Here is a 16,464-nt window from a genome sequence, read left to right as displayed (position 1 = left end):
TGCCACGTAGGGGTGGCCAGGGAAAATGGCCATGGCTGTGTCACCGCACCAGCTGACCCCTTGCTGCCAGAATGGACCCTATGGGCCACTGGCAGCCAGAATAACTTAATCAGTTAACAGCAGAAACAAACATACTGCACAGCATGTAGAAAAGATAGGAGCAGATTCATAATTCATGAATTCACTGGGAAAAGGCCCCTGGAGCAACGCATGACTAACACCCCAGTCCTTACTGAATTAGCCATGTGATACAACAAAGCAAGCGCATTAATAAGGAGCTCATCCCGTTAGCCAGAAAGGAGGACTCTGCTAGAAATTTTTGCCAGCACAGGAGTCAGAGTGGAACTGGCCTTGTCTTTACCACCAGACCCCAGAACCCACAATATGGAGACTTACTACATACTTTCAAGCCTTCCAGGTAAATTAGCCTTAGATATAAATGTTATCCTTAAAGAGATATTAAAAGAAGATACTGAGCAAGGACTTACCTTTCACTGTCTGCACAGAGGAACTGGGTGCTGGAGCACATTGGAAGGCAGTGTGCAGTGTTGCCAAGTTGTACCACCATGAAGTTATTGGGACATTCACAAGAATAACCCTGACCTCCAACTTTTATTAGACACAGATGGGAACAGCCACCATTGTTGGTACCACAAGGATTATTCACTAGTAAAATGGAAGAATAATCATCATACTTCACACTCCCATAAACAGAAAGACCTTGCAATAGTCTCCTTTTGCACAGAAGGCATTGATATTATCTCTTGCAAATCAAAACAAACAAACAAAAAAATCAGGCACTCAGACAGAAAAATCCAGTCTCAACTGTAGTTTACTGAAGATGTATTAACAGTGAACCCTGAAACCCTAGAAACTGGCTATAAATCCATACTTCAGGTCTGATTCTGCTCTCACTATTTATCTTACTTTATCAGATAGCCAAATCGAAGACCACCTGTGTAGGTTAATTAAGGGCTGATCCTTCAAGAAACTGAGTGTGCCTCCTGTGAGCTACCAAGTGCCTTCAACTCCTTCTAATGCCAATGGGAGATGTCCACACGGCATGAACCAGGGTTAGGCCCTAATAAGGGCCAGACATCCACACTAAATTTTAAATCTGTTTGCTCACCAATTGGCTGTCTGTATGGATGGTAGACATGGATATCAAATGGCCAGTGTGTGGTGTTCACCAGAACAGTCCTGCCTGATCCATTATATTTATTTCCCTTCTCAACAGTTCTTGTATTCCAATCAGTCCAGTAGATGGTGTCTTCAAAAACTGTAATTGCAAACGGATGAGGTAAAGTCCCATCATATACTGTATGACGGTGTCGTCCCTCTAGGTCAGAGTACCTACATGAACAAAAAACATGCATAACACTGAGATCAAAGCTGCAAGAGCTTCAGGACTTTAACGTATCTTCTTACAGCAAGCAGTTTCTTAGTGGTGATCAGTGGATTCAAAATAGTTTAGTTCATTTTGATACATAAGGTTTAAATAGGTATTACTTTAGTTATAGAAATAGACCAAACACGCAAAAGGAAATGCGAAGCCATCCTTAAGAAATGTATCTGGCTGTCCAATGAAGTTTTGTGCATAGATGATAGGTTACTTGTCATACAGGAAAGTGGCTGTATAATTCAGATAGCTACTCAAGTGATACTTGGCAAAATATAACACCTTTATTCCTAAATTTTAAATATCCTAGGACTACTATATGTTACCTTTAACAACATTTTTAATAGAAAAATCTTCTGTAACTCTCACACTTTTTTCTGATTGTATTATTAACAAAGAAGGCTAACTTAGTAACTCTGATCAGCAACTTTATGATTAAAGTACAAATCAATTAAGAAACTTGGCAAAAATTAATCCAATGGAGAATCTTCCAAGTCTAATTTTTTGACAGAAATGCTAAACATTAAAATTTTAACATAACTGTTCAATTTCATATTGCTCTAAAAACACTGATTCTTTGTGACTTCACAGTGTCTGTTACAGTAAAATAGCTTTAATCTCTTTTTATTATGACCAGGCATTAGCAGGAAATTATGGAAAACATTTTTTTTCCCTAAAATGTTTCATTGTAACATGGAAACTTGGAAAGGAGCTAAAAGAATAGACACAAAGGAGATTTTTTACATGTGCTAATTTGGAAATACCTGGAAAGAATCAGAAAGTTAGCTAATTACTTGAGCTGAAATTGAAATCTAAGCATTTCATCATCAGAAATTTATTTGACATTTTATAGGCTTGTATCAAATGTAGGAAATTAACAAACAAAGCCACAGCTTCCCTGCAGTATTGTCGTGAACTTTTAATAAGGGGAACACTAAGGCCAAACTTTCAGCAGAACTCTACAAATGTATGCACATACATTTCTTATCACTGTCCTCAGATCTGTGGGCAAAAAAAAATGGTAATTACAGATTAAAATGATGATTTGGTATTCAGTTCTGCCTCAGTTTGGGTTTTGCATCTACATGAAGATGCACTGGCAAATTCTAGCCCAGACTGTGAACCTCTTTCTGAATTTCTGAACAATTACTTCCATGAGCAGTTTCTGAGATTCCAGTGAGACTATTCATGTAACTACCCACTAGTGTGAGTAAAAGGTTTACAGCCTAACCTCTGCTGCAAAGTTCTGAAGACCCACTGAAAATCTGTTCCTTATTATAATCACTGGAGCTAGCAAATATATGCTATAAAACTTCAGAACAAAAGTGCCAACTGCTGCTAAAGGAAAAAAAAGTCAAAAAAACCCCAAAAGTTAATTTTATCCAAATAAGGAGGGAATATTTCCTCTTCATCCTCTTTATACCTAACTTCTGATTCCATTTTAATTTAGAATTAGTTAACCCTTTCAGTTTTGAAGGATTAATTGGATATGTCATTTGTCTAACTGCACTGTGACAAGACATAAAATATCTGTTTGTTCCATTAAAAAAAAAAAAGTGTTGCCTTGATCCATGCACAACCTGTCAGCAGTGAAGGGGTTAAAAAATTCTTAAACTAAAATGCTACCACTGAAATTTGGTATGAACAGTTACCCAGTTGCTTTATTCTTCTCTATGTACGTACTCAATGTAATTTAGATGGGCATCTGCCCAGTAGAGCTTGTCGTTGGTGTAATCTATGGTGAGTCCATTGGGCCACTCTAACTTGGTAGAGATAATCACCGTCTTGTTCTTGCCGTCCATGCCCACTCTTCCAACATAGGCTCGGTCTGCCCAGTCAGTCCAGTAAACCTGTCTATTTAAACAATATCCCTAGTTAGTTTTGTAGCAAAAGATCCCAGGACAAATTCTAGAAGGTACATTTGCAATATAACGCCTCATGCACTAAAACAAAACCTATCCCGCACCGTTGGCGTATTTTTGCAGAACGGGAGGATATGATCCAAATATTCTGTAATTATTCTTACTAACAGATGCAAAATGATAACTTAGTATGGACTTTAACACAAACAGCATGAGACTGTCAAACTGCTAGGTGAAAGAGAAACACTCTGGAAATGTCATACCCATATTTTGGATGAACGACAATAGCTCTGGGATATTGAAAGCAAAAGGTGTTGTTGGAGTCCACACATTGATCCACCAATTTTTTCCGGAATCTGCCATCAAGCTCAGCGACAAAGAGACAGTCTTTGTACGCATCCACCCAGTACAATTTTCTGAAATGTTTTATAATGAATATTTTACACACTGCTTTATACAAAATAAAGCACCTCACTTTAATTTCACAGCTTTTTTCTCTCTAGAGTAATGATGAATCCACTGTAACGAAAGAAGAATTAATCAGTCCTCCAACGCAGCCAACATGACAAAAGACAAATGTTGCCAATTGTTGCTCAGGGCTCAAACTGGGCAGGTACAAACCCATATGCCGTACTCCCACCTTTCCTGAGCCATGTGCCACATTGCCCTATCCTCTCCTCTGACATTGGCACCACTGGCCAATTACTGCTACTGGTGCCAAATTCAAAACTGTAGCTGGTCAACTGGGGAATAAACTCCCCATCTCAGACAGCTGCCTGCAGCACATGGCCAGCACAGGGTGTCACTACCTCTTCTTTTCCTCCCCTCTTCTCCTACCAAGAAATGGCAACAAAGAGATGGCACGGAGAGGGGCCAGGAAGGGAGATGTACAATGCCCTGGGTCATGAGTGGGGTTGCAGCTGGGGCTGCCATTAGAATCACCATCTCTCTCTCCCTCCCCTGCAGTTTGATCCCTGCTTTCAGCAAACCAAAAGAGTGAAAAAATATGCATGGTTATAAAGTACTGGCACTTATGGGGACAAGGGTAAAACACTGGGTAACACCTCTGTTGTAAGAATCATTCATCACAGCACACCCAGAAAAATCTGGTTCTCAAATGGCACTGTCAGTGAGGTTTCCCTGGTTAATAAGAGTATTTTTAAACATAAAAATTCAGGTTTTATCAATTGTCTTTGCTTGCTTGCTTGTTTGCTTAATATATCCCTCCCAGTTAAGACATTTCCTATCACATCAGAGAGGTGGATCTTCTATTAATTATTCTTATTCTTATTATTAAATGGTCTATTAACATAAATGTTCAGAAGTCTTTGCATTACTGTGGTGCCCTTATTGCACATTCTGACTATAAGAACACCGGGCTAGAACATGTTTTGTTGCTAGCAGGCGTGAGCATAGGACTAGGAGCCAGAAACTTTCTAATCATGCTCTGCAACTAGCTTGCTGCATGTGTTTGCTATACCTCTCTTGGTCTGGCTTCCCCATCACCAAAACAGGAATAACACAATGTACCCATCTCACATGGCTGTTGTGAGGATTAATTAGTGAATGTTTGTACAGAGTTTTGAAAATATAAAACACACTAAAGAGCTAAGCAGTATTATGAATAATTATTATTGACATTATTAGGATACTGTTATACTGGGTGTATGGTATGTGGATTGAAAACCAATCCCAAACAAGTATCTTAACTCATATTTTCACATTAAAAAACTATAACTTCCTTAATAGCTCAGAAAAGCTAAAAACATTTTCTTACCTGCCAACCCAGTCCACAGCAATACCTTCCCCATTTGGCACATCATCACTTATTACTGTCTCCTTGTTTGTCCCATTTAGGAACATTCTTTCAATGACCTTCCTCCCCACATCAATCCAGTACAACCTCTTTTCCACCCTGTCAAAGTCCAGTGCCACCACATTTCTTAGTCCTTGCAAAATGAGAGAGTAAGACTGGCCATCTGCTGTGAGATTTCTCAGATAGTAACGGTTGCTAAAAATAAGGTAGGGGGAGATATTACTATTTTGCCGGCAACTTTTTCCATCAGGCTCACGGATGTAGCCTGGGGCGCACTTACAGATGTAGGAGCCAGCAGTGTTCTCACAAATCTGACTACATACTGATGGCGTGTCATTGCATTCATCAATATCATCACATGTCCGTTTATCGGACATAAGTCTGTATCCAGTACGACAAGAACAATAGAAACTAGTCAGGGTGTCTGTGCAATTATGATCACATCCACTGATTGAAGAGTCATTACATTCATTAATACCTGTGGAACAAAAACAGAAACATTATTATTCAAGCAACTGAGTTACTCAGAAAACAATGCAGCCCTTATCCAAAGTATTCATAAGAGTCGACATCATGACAAGTGGGCATCAACTTTTGTTCCAAAAAAACCAAAATATTCTCAATCTTGGGTGGCTACAATTGAGTTGCCAGGGGCAGATCCTTACCCAGTGTAAATTATCATGCTCCACTGAAGTCAGTGGGACTATGATAATTTACACCAGTGGCAGATCTGCCCCCAAATTCTGTCAGTGCAGAATATTATTATTTCTCAGAAGAAATTATATAGTTATAGTTATAGTTATAACTATTTATCTGGCATATTTTCATATCTAAAATCTGTGGTGATATATTCATTCTATTTACAATTACTGGCTAATTTTCATGGATTAAGTATATGAATTGATGTGCTATATTTACAATATAGCATACTATGTTATGATTTAATAATTAATAAACATGCGATATATGTATGCATTCTTCATACATCTTATTGGCAAGTCCAGATGGAACATGTATCATCTTAATTAACCCGCTGACTTCATTTTTTTAATTGTCTAAAACATTTAAAATAAAATATCAGAACCCTAATCCACTATCCCCAACACTCCACACATACCACATCCTTTTTCATCGCTATTATCAAAGCAATCATCTAGCCGATTGCAAATTTTAACCACTTCAATGCAGTTTCCATTGTCACATTTAAAATGATGGGGAGAGCAAGTTGCTTCTGATGTATTACAGAGGTGTTCCAGCTCATCAGATTCATCCCCACAATCATTATCTCCATCGCAGATATATGCCTTTGAAATGCAGCGTCCATTTTGACATGTGAACTGGTGCTGTTGGCAGGGCTGATAGGTGCACCCTCTCTCATCGCTGCCATCACCACAGTCGTTCCGCCTGTCACATCTGGAAAGAAAGGTGGCGTTGTTAAACACATAAAGGTAGTGACCGTTGGATGGATGGAGGGGTAGATACACACCTGGTCATGCAAGTCCTTACTCCCAACAGTACACCCTTATTCACATGAATAGTTAAAATGAAATCAAAACGTACTGATGCAAGTGCGGCTATTAAAGTTACCAGTAAGACTCCTCCCATTAAAAGTTACTGTGCCCAGAAGTACAGGTTTAATGCCATAGGTAGGCTGTGGTAATATTAACTCAAGCATCCCAGAGGTTTGTACCGCACATAAATTATTTCACACTTAAATGTAATCCTATTTAATGACAAAGTATAAAAACTGAAATTAATTCATTCCTTCATTTGAATCTATTTGCAAGGCTTTTGTATTGTTGCTGAAGTATATACAGACCTGTAAGAGTTTCGGATGCACAATCCATTGTTACACGTGAATTCATTTTCAGTGCAAGACCGTCGCGTGCAGTTTTGATGTTCATCATAAGCATCACTGCAGTCAGCATCTCCATCGCAGACCCATACCTGAGGGATACACCTCCTCAGGGGGGGTCTGTTGTTCACACATGTAAACTCAGTGGCTGTGCAGCTGTGGTTTGCTAAAATAAAACACAATTGCTAAATAACTGAAATAGAGTTATTTTCATTTTACATGTACAAAATATGCATTCCCCATTCACATCTAGGCATGTGTACCAGAAATTTCACGCAGAAATTCATTCAAATGCATCTTATCCATTGCAAAAAGCCAGATTTATCCTTGGTGTATCTCCACTGACTGCAGCTGTGTGTGGAGGGGTGGTGCCCCACAATGCCTCAGGGAGAAGCAGCATTCCTCCCAGAGCTCCCTGGCATGCAGGAGAACCACCCCATTGTTACACCCCTTCTGGGGATGCAGCATTCTTCCCCTTGGTGCCAGCCCCCCGCCCCCCCCACACACACAGGGGCTGCAGCGCTTCCTGGAGTGGCACGGTGTGGGGCCAGGGCACGCATGCAGGGAGCCTGCCCTGGCCCCGGTGCGCGCTGCTGTTACCCTGGGGCCGCTTTAGGTAAGCGGCACCAGGCCAGAGCCTGAACCCCACCTGCACCCCACCTCCATGCCTGCACCTCACACCCCTCCTGCACCCCAACTCCCTGCCCTGGGCCCCCTCGTACACTCCACACCCCTCCTGCACTCCAACCCCCTGCACTGAGCTCCATGCTGCACCCTGCACTCCTGTGCATCCCTGCCCAGAGCCCCCTCATACATCCCACACCCCTCTTGCACCCCAACCCCCTGTCCTGAGCTCCCTGCTGCACCCTGCACCCGTGCACCCCTGCTTGAGCCCCCCTCATGCACTCTGCACCCCTTCTGTACCCCAACCCCTTGCCCTAGGCCCACTGCTGCACCCCGCAGCCCTCCTGCACCCCTGCCAAGTCCTCTCGTACACCCCACACCTCTCCTGCACCCCAGCTCCCTGCTCTGAGCCTCCTGCCGCATCCCGCACTCTTCGTGTACCCCAACCCCCTGCCCTGAGCCCTCCCTGCATTCCGCACCCCTCCTCTACCCCAATCCCTTGCCCTGAGCCCCTTCATGCACACCGCACTCCATTCCCACACCCCAACCCCCTACCCTGGCCCTGCATACAATTTCCCCACCCAGATATGGCCCTTAGCCCACAAAGTTTGCCCACCCCGGCCCTAGCATAATACTTTATTTGTATTAGACACCTACCACAGTTATGTCTTTGATCTTCATCACTCATATCCCCGCAGTCATTATCACCATCACAGATCCAGCTTGCTGGGATACATCTGCCATCATCACACCTGAACTGGATACTTGAACAAGTCCGCACATGGGACACTTAAAAAATGAATAGAATTACTCTGCTTGTTAAACTAGCCTGCACCGTTGTAATAACTTACTAACTGAAGCATTCTTTAGGACAGGTTTACTCCAAAGAAACGTAAAAGGAAAGCTCAAAAATTAGAACCTAGGTCAAATCACACTTGCTGAGATAAGGTGAAAACCACTTTTCCATGTCCCCATTTTCTCTTTATTGGTCAATTACACTAACAACCCCTACAAACACATTACTGCTTTGATTATTAGTATGTCAATCTTGTTATACATCAAAAGTAGACTGTTAAGGAAACCTGAAATTAGGAAACGTGGTAAACTTGAAGCAGGCATCAACAGTCCTGACAGTGACAGTACTAATTTTACTATGTATGTTTATAATTGCTTGTTTGTAATCAGGGGCTGAGGTGTTTGGAGCAATACAGAGACCTTTTAAACAGGTCTTAATAAGGTTGAAGGTGTGTCAGTTTGAATTCCTTCAAAAGCAGGCATGTGTCTCAGAGCTCTAGAAATGCAGGCAAAAGTCACAATCATTTCTAAGTTTGAAATCAAAAGGTGTAGTTTTTATTTTAATAAATACAGTGCTAGTAACAAACCAACACTACATTACCAGCTATCACTTGAATTTCTCATACCTCATAAAATGTGTAGAATGAGACATCACCCCATTTTCACAGGAAAATCCTATTCTCCTGTTACAGTACCAGTTTCTTCCACTGATATCTGCCACACTATACTCTACTTGTTTCCCAGTGATTTTGGTATTCCTCCTCTTCCGCTCTATGGAGAAAATACCTGGCTTCTTCCTCACTTCCTTCTCTCTTCTCTTTCTTATTTCCCTATTTACTCTAATCGGTTTCCATCCTGCACACAGGACCTGACTACTCCAAGGAATGATGGGACACTCAGAATCCTAGAATGCCCCAGTCTCACACTATCTGAAGTGTAGCCCTCTCTCCACACCTTTCTTCCCAAATGTCGGAGTGCATATGCGCTCTTCATGTCCAAGACCATTCCAGAATACAGGCTACCCCACACAGCCAATTCACCGACACTGTTGTTTCAAAGGAGAAAGGAAAGGTTTTCATTTACTAGTAATCAATCATGATAGCTAAGAGAATTCACATTCCATACAGAGCTTTTGTGATGCAGATACTAAGACAGGGTCTGGCAAACTTTTTGGCCTGAGGGTCACATTGGGTTTCATAAATTGTATGGAGGGAGGTTAGGAGAGGGGGTTGTGGCCCGGCCCCCACCTCCTATCTACCCGCCCCCCCGACTCCTGCCCCATCCAACCCCCCCTGCTCCCTGACGGCCCGTCTGGGACCCCTGCCCCATTCACACACCCCCGCTCCCTGTCCCTTGACTGCCCCCGCACTCCCACCGCCCCATCCAAACCCTCCGGGACCCCTGCCCCGTTCAACCACCCCTTCTCCCTGTCCCCTGACTTCCCCCTGACGCCCCCTCCAACCCCCGCTCCTTCCTGACTGCCCCCCAGGTCCCGTGCTCGCATTCAGCCCCATTTCCCCCCAAACTCTATCCACACCCCTGCACCCTGACCACCACCCTGAACTCCCCTGCCCTCTATCCAACCTCCCCTGCTCCCTGTCCCCTTACCGCACTGCTTGGAGCACCGGTGGCTGGCAGCGCTAGAGCTGTGCCGCCCGGCTGGAGCCAGGCCATGCTGCCAACCCCGCCACCATGCAGCACAGAGCACTGGGTCAGGCTGGGCTCTGCAGCTATGCTGCCCCAGGAGCTCGCTGCCCCTACGCCCAGAGCATTGCGCCGGTGACAGAGCAAGCAAGTGGAGGCTGCGGAGGAGGGGAGATAGCAGGGGAGGGGCCAGGGGCGAGCCTCCCAGACCAGGAGCTTGGGGGCCAGGCAGGATGGTCCTGTGGGCCGGATGTGGCCCGCAGGCCGTAGTTTGCCCACCCCTGCACTAAGAAATAAATTGAAACTACAGGCTCATATCACACAAGCCACTGAACAGGCCTTAAAAGGCTTTTCCCAGTTACTACCAGCTTGAACTGGATTTGTACTGCTGACCTAGAAGAGAAATTATTTATTTCCCATAACCAATTTCCCCAAAACAGTTATCTTTTAACTGCACACTCACCACAAGATGCGGGTTCATCAGAGCCATCAGCACAGTCTACTTCTTGATCACAGTACCAATGAGCAGGAATACAACGTCCAGATGTACAACGAAACTCACTATTTGTGCAAGTCAGTGAGACTGGAAGAAAAAACCTATGCATGACTTCTTTCTTTTTGTTACCCTTCCAACTTGTTTTAAGTTGCTTTTGAGTCCAAAAACATTATAGACCCCAAAAAAGAAAAAGAAAAAATTATGCTAGCAAGGATGCCCTTTCATATTCTATCTGCAAAGAGCTTTTTGTACAACTACTGGGCAAAATTCTCTCCTTCGACAAGTATGTGCAGCTTCTATTGTTGCATCCACTTATGAGAATGCAAAATTTGCCCCTAATATAAGATTACTAGAAAGCAAAGCACATGGTACATTTATAGTTGAGATGAGACTAAGATGATTTTCACTTTAAGAATAATAGGAAAATGGAACTCTACTAGCCAGAAATCTGCTGTTTGGATCTTGATCTTGTTATCTTCCCTGTTTCCCTACAACTAAGGAAGTCAGGGGCATTGAATGTATTGCTCATTAACACCCTTGAGTTGTTTCAGTTTCCCTTTTGTCCCTCTCTTCCTCCCACTTTCCCTTTATCTCTTTTTCTTCCACATTGCACTACATTTTTGCCATCTCTCACCCGTTCTCCGTGCAGAACACTCATCAGTAATATAGCAGCACTTCCAAGATTTATAATACAAAGGGATGGAAGCACATCCTTCATTAGCAGCACAAGAGTTACAATTCCTACTGGTTGGCAAGGGTGCCAAAATTTCTTCCTGTCACACATGCTCCGCCCATAAACTGACCATATTCTGTGGGCAAAAGCTAGGCTTGTATTTTAGAAAGATTGGGTGAAAGACCATTCACTTAAATGCAGATAACTATGAGATAATGACAACCCACTCCAATGCAGAGCAGTAGCAGTAAACATACCTTGTACACTTTATAAATTGATCTGGGATACCTTAAACATGGAAGGAAATACATACAACCAACTTCTATGCTAACAAAAAATATCTGGTACTTATGACAGAGAAAACAAGATGCTTTTACATAGTACTTAGAAGCAATAATAAAAGACTAACTGTTTTCTAGAATATATAAACACTTCAGAGAAGTAAAACAAACTATAGCCTAGATTGTGCAAACCGAAGTATTGAGCAAAAGAGAGAGGAAGTTATTCTGGCACTAAGGGACTGGCGAAGGCACATTCAGTATAGTGTGCTCAATTCTGGTAACCTGGAAAAATATGATGTAGATCAGTGGTTTTCAACCTTTTTTCATTTGCGGATCCCTAAAAAATTTCGAATGGAGGTGCAGACTGCTTTGGAAATCTAAGGGGGTCTGCAGACAGGTTGAAAACCACTGATGTAGAAGGGCCTCAAAGAAAAAACAGAATGGATAAGAGATTCTTGAAACAAACAAAAAAGATAGAGAAAGTATGCCTGATTTCATTGGGAAAAACTGAGACTACATAAATGGTGAGCACATTATGGTACATCTATCTCATAAACCTTAGGGAGTATAAAGAACAGATGTGACAAGGACATTTGAGCTTGCACCAAAGGCACCAGATGAATGAATTACTGAAGTGAAGAAAGATGATTAGGGCACTATTTACTTACCACAATGAGTGGGACTCTCATCACTCATGTCTCCACAGTCGTTATCTCCATCACACAGATATGTTCGAGGAATGCAAATGTTTGTGCTTTGACATTTTGTAAAACCAGACTGGCAAGTGCGTTCAGCTTTAAGAGGGAAAGAGAGAGCACATGTTTAGAACATTTTTAACTCACTTAACGGCATCATTTTGAAAGAAACACAACGTTGTTAAAATAAAATTTACTCTGGAGTAAATTTTCAGTGTCTTATATAAGATTTAGCTAAGAGCCTGCCACTAATATCACTGTTCACTCAAAGGAAACGCAAAGTGGCTCTAAAAAACACTAGAGGGAGCTAAAACAGCGGCACAACTTTAGGTGTCTGTTTTCTTCACAGTTTTTACATATTTTTCTGGGATATTTTCTCTTGATTAATGGCTAAACATGGATATCTTGAGAAGCTACAAAGAGAGATGGGCAAATAACTCAAAATGTTTTCCACTCATTTTTGTTCAAATGTTGACATGAATTACTTGGGGCCGTGCTCATGAGGCTGTCCTGCTGCGCTCTGTGAACATTCAGGCAATTAAGTTTTACTGGCAAAAATGTTGGCAGAATGCATTTTCAAAGTAGCATGTGCTGGTATTCACAGAAACCATACTGTAAATTCACATGCACACATATTCACATTGGAAGTGCTGGTACATTCAACCAACTGGGACAGAAATAATACCATGCAAATTATCTGACCAACCACAAATAAGCAACATAGCTGAACTTTTGAATACTTGAGATAAATCCATACAGTAAACATTTAAAACATTTTAGAAAAATGCAAGTTACAAGTACATTCCAGAAAATCACAATCTACCAACAAATATAGCACAAGCAGGTAAAAGGGCTACCTTAACTGAATACATTTCTTATCATGAATTATTTGCTCAGCTCCCGTTATTAATGTTCCATAGGAGAACTTCCTACTGACCAGAAGGGCTGCTTAGCCTGATTAGCCATGTTATTGGTCAATATTGATTTAACTGCATTTTGTATTTTATTGAAAATAATACTCATTTCCAAAAACATTTCTGTTGATTTTGAAATGAACACTTAACTAATGAAGCATTTCCACTTTTTTAGCAATATAAAGAATACATATTAAATGTAAGAGTAACTGCAGTAACATGCACAATATTTACTGCAGGTAATTTAAAGCTATTGCAGTTAACACAGTAAGAATGATATAAAACTTTATAGCATAAACCCACTGCATAAATTTGGGTTCCAACCTTGTGAAGACTTACGTAAGGACAAAATGCACCATGAATAGCCCTGTTGAACTGAATGGGACTATTCACAGCATATAAAGTGAAGCACATGGATAAATCTTTCCAGGGTTGGGGACATACAGAGGACAGGCTATTTTTAATAATAAAATAAAATATCTATGCTCTCATATTGCTCATAAATATTTTAATTATTGTGTTTTGTTTCAAAACAGTATAAAGCAAACTATTGTTAAAATAAACCAATCGTGTCAAGAGAAGTCACTTGTTCTCTTTTGCTGATAGCTTCATTATTCTTCACAAGCAAAATATTTGCCTCTTCTTTGGTCTAAAGAGTCAGATCCAAATATACAATAGGTAGTTATGATGAACTTACGGCAATTTCTCTCATCTGAAGTGCCATTATCATAACAGTTGTTTACACCATTGCAGACGTATTCAAGAGATATACACCTTCCATTATTGCAAGTAAATTCTGTGTGGGAGTCACAAGTTCGGAACAAGCAGCCCACCTCATCACTGTTGTCTCCACAGTCATTGTAGTGGTCGCAGCGGTAGTGATAAGGTACACACCTCCCATTGCCACAGGTAAAAGCTGTTGGCTGACAGGTATGGAAAGCTAAAAGGGGATAAAAACAGGGAAGAAAAGTCATGGATACAATGTAAACTCAATTCTTTGACAAATGTAGCAAAGGAAAACATGCTTCACTTTTACCTGCCAGGGCAAACATCGCTGCAAAACGGACTGCATGAAAAGTAAAATACACATTTTGAATTAGACAAAGTCAAAGGTAAAGTCAGATAAACATGATTTAAAGGTAACAGCATGCCTACAAATCCCTTCTTGTTTCTAATGCAAATTTTTGTCATAACACCCATGAAGATGCAGACGCAAAAGCGGAAACCAGGCAGGAGCTTGCTCTAAATTACTACCACAGCACTCAATCCCACTGCCACCAAACCAATGGGAAAAGTGCCACTGATGTCAGTGGGAGCAGGACTGAGCCCCGTGTCACTTTCGAAAACAGTTATTAAAACACTTACCACACACACTTTCCAGCTCATCGCTGCCATCCCCACAATCATTATCATTGTCACATTTCCACCGCTCTGAGATGCAGCGTCCATTAAGGCATGTGAAGAGCCCTCCATCACACCTGGTACCATTGTCCACAATACAGTGCTTGTTGTTATTGGCTAAATACCAGCGACCTTCAGACGGACACTGACACTCTGCACCAGTAGGACCTGCATACATTTGAAACCCCCCCCAAAAAAGGAAAAAGGATGAGCTTATCAACACATTAAGATAAGCCTTCCTTAAATTTATTCACAGCTACAACATTCGTTATTCTTTGCTGAACTATAGCAGCTAGCTTTGTTGTATGTGTCAACCTTCTCAATAAGCAAGGCTACTGGGTCAGATGCTGATCTCAGTTCACCTGTGCCAATCCACTTAACTCAATGGCACTATTCAAGAGTTACACTGGAGTAACTGAGCTCAAAATCTGGTACACTGATTTACAATATCCGTTTGCCATAAATACCCTGGGCTGTTCTCAGTGGGATAATAGGTGCACTTTTGGGGTCCAAGTGAGAAAATATCCCATCGTCAAAAATTAAGGCCACACCAGCTGAAGATCTGGCCGTTAAGACTGGAAAATATTAGACTAACTTTGTTCATACTGAAGGCAATGGGAGTTTTCCCTTTGCCTCCAGGCCAACTGTGAATGGTAAATAAGTGCCTAGGTGCTTTTGGAAATCCCACTAGGCACCTATCTGCATCTTTAGGAGACTTAAAATCTTGCCCCGGGTGCATTTAAAAATCCCTCTCCTAATGTATTTTACTATTTCAGCTTGTGCCAAACTTGTACAACATTATCAGCTTATTAAACTCACTCATTTTCTATTGGAAATTGGGATTTCAATTGCCAAAGTTTTTAAAATAACACAACAAAACAGACAGATTGTAGGGCAAGGGGTTCTGAAAGAGTCTGGAAAATAATGGTAACGGAAATATTTTGTAATACCATGTGACAAAGAAATCCAGATTATGATGACATTTTAAATTTGCAGCATGAAGTATTTAGTGATGTGGTACCATTCTGAGGTCTCAGTGTAATCTACTGGTGAGTATGTATTATAGGTCCCCTCTGTGCCGAATCCAGAGAGAACAGGCGTTCGGTACAGCCCTAGCTAGAGTGCTTTAGCCCTAACTGTAGCAGCTCATGTAGTTCAGTCCCTGATGTGACAGCCAAAATGGCAGCTAACACATTAGCACAGAAAATTCAGTTTGTATAGTCTGGATCACAATGAGATATATTTTAGTTTCGACCAGGAATGGGCAACTGTAGGCACAGGAGAAACAGCCTGCCCACCAGATCATTTTATCTGGCCTGTCCATAGGCAGCTGGTAAAAATATTATTTGGGGGGGAGTGAGCAGGGGCAGAGCCCTGGGTGGGCCATGGCCCAATCAAGTAGCACCCAGGCCCACCCAAATCTGAGAACCAGGCACAACCACTTAAAGTGAAAGGGGTTACAGGGAGTACAGAGTGGAGCAACACTACTCACCAGCCCAACCACCTCTCTGTCACTCATGCAGGGAAGGGCTCATGTCACCCGGCTCTCGTTCCTGCCTTCCCATTGGCTCCCATCTTCCACAGCCAATCTATCTGTCATGAGCCCTGACCCCTCCTAGTGGTGGGCAAGTCAGGGCACACTTCTGCCAATACGGAGGCAGTAACCAGAGCTGGATGGTATAATGGCAGAGCCCCTCCCCTGCTGACATGACAGATGGGGGCTGGGCCAAATTTGAGTGGCATTGTGACTCAGTCCATGGTCTCTGCCTTCACTCTGTTCCCCCTTAAACACAGGCTCCCCAACATGTGGAACCCATATACCAGGCTCCAGCTCTGGCCCATGCCACCCAATTCTGGTTAGTTCCTCCCTGATGGCCAAAACCTGATTGGCTCTCAGCTCCCAAACAATCATCCAAGGGGTAGACAGTAACTGGAACTTGGTGGCACGGTGCGGAAAGGCTGAAGGGGAAGCAGAGCCAAGCAGAGTAGTATGAGGCAGCAGCAACTTT

The 16,464-nt window shown here is 42.2% G+C and overlaps 1 protein-coding gene across 1 annotated transcript in view; it reads right to left on the bottom strand.

The window, feature by feature from the left end:
- Window positions 1-16,464, bottom strand: part of LRP2 (LDL receptor related protein 2) — a 207,185-nt gene that overhangs the window by 51,671 nt on the left and 139,050 nt on the right. The window contains exons 43-54 of the mRNA XM_075070134.1: window positions 14,420-14,623; window positions 13,752-13,994; window positions 12,114-12,239; window positions 10,459-10,578; window positions 8,214-8,345; window positions 6,897-7,098; window positions 6,195-6,490; window positions 5,039-5,555; window positions 3,525-3,677; window positions 3,083-3,253; window positions 1,130-1,353; window positions 489-666 (exon numbers count right to left, since the gene is read on the bottom strand). Coding sequence (XP_074926235.1) covers window positions 489-666; window positions 1,130-1,353; window positions 3,083-3,253; window positions 3,525-3,677; window positions 5,039-5,555; window positions 6,195-6,490; window positions 6,897-7,098; window positions 8,214-8,345; window positions 10,459-10,578; window positions 12,114-12,239; window positions 13,752-13,994; window positions 14,420-14,623 — 2,566 coding nt within the window. The remainder of the gene's footprint in view (window positions 1-488; window positions 667-1,129; window positions 1,354-3,082; window positions 3,254-3,524; window positions 3,678-5,038; window positions 5,556-6,194; window positions 6,491-6,896; window positions 7,099-8,213; window positions 8,346-10,458; window positions 10,579-12,113; window positions 12,240-13,751; window positions 13,995-14,419; window positions 14,624-16,464) is intronic.

This window comes from Chelonoidis abingdonii, chromosome 10 (assembly GCF_003597395.2).
Source record: "Chelonoidis abingdonii isolate Lonesome George chromosome 10, CheloAbing_2.0, whole genome shotgun sequence".
Taxonomy (NCBI): Eukaryota; Metazoa; Chordata; order Testudines; family Testudinidae; genus Chelonoidis; species Chelonoidis abingdonii.
This window is presented reverse-complemented; position numbering and strand designations above follow the sequence as displayed.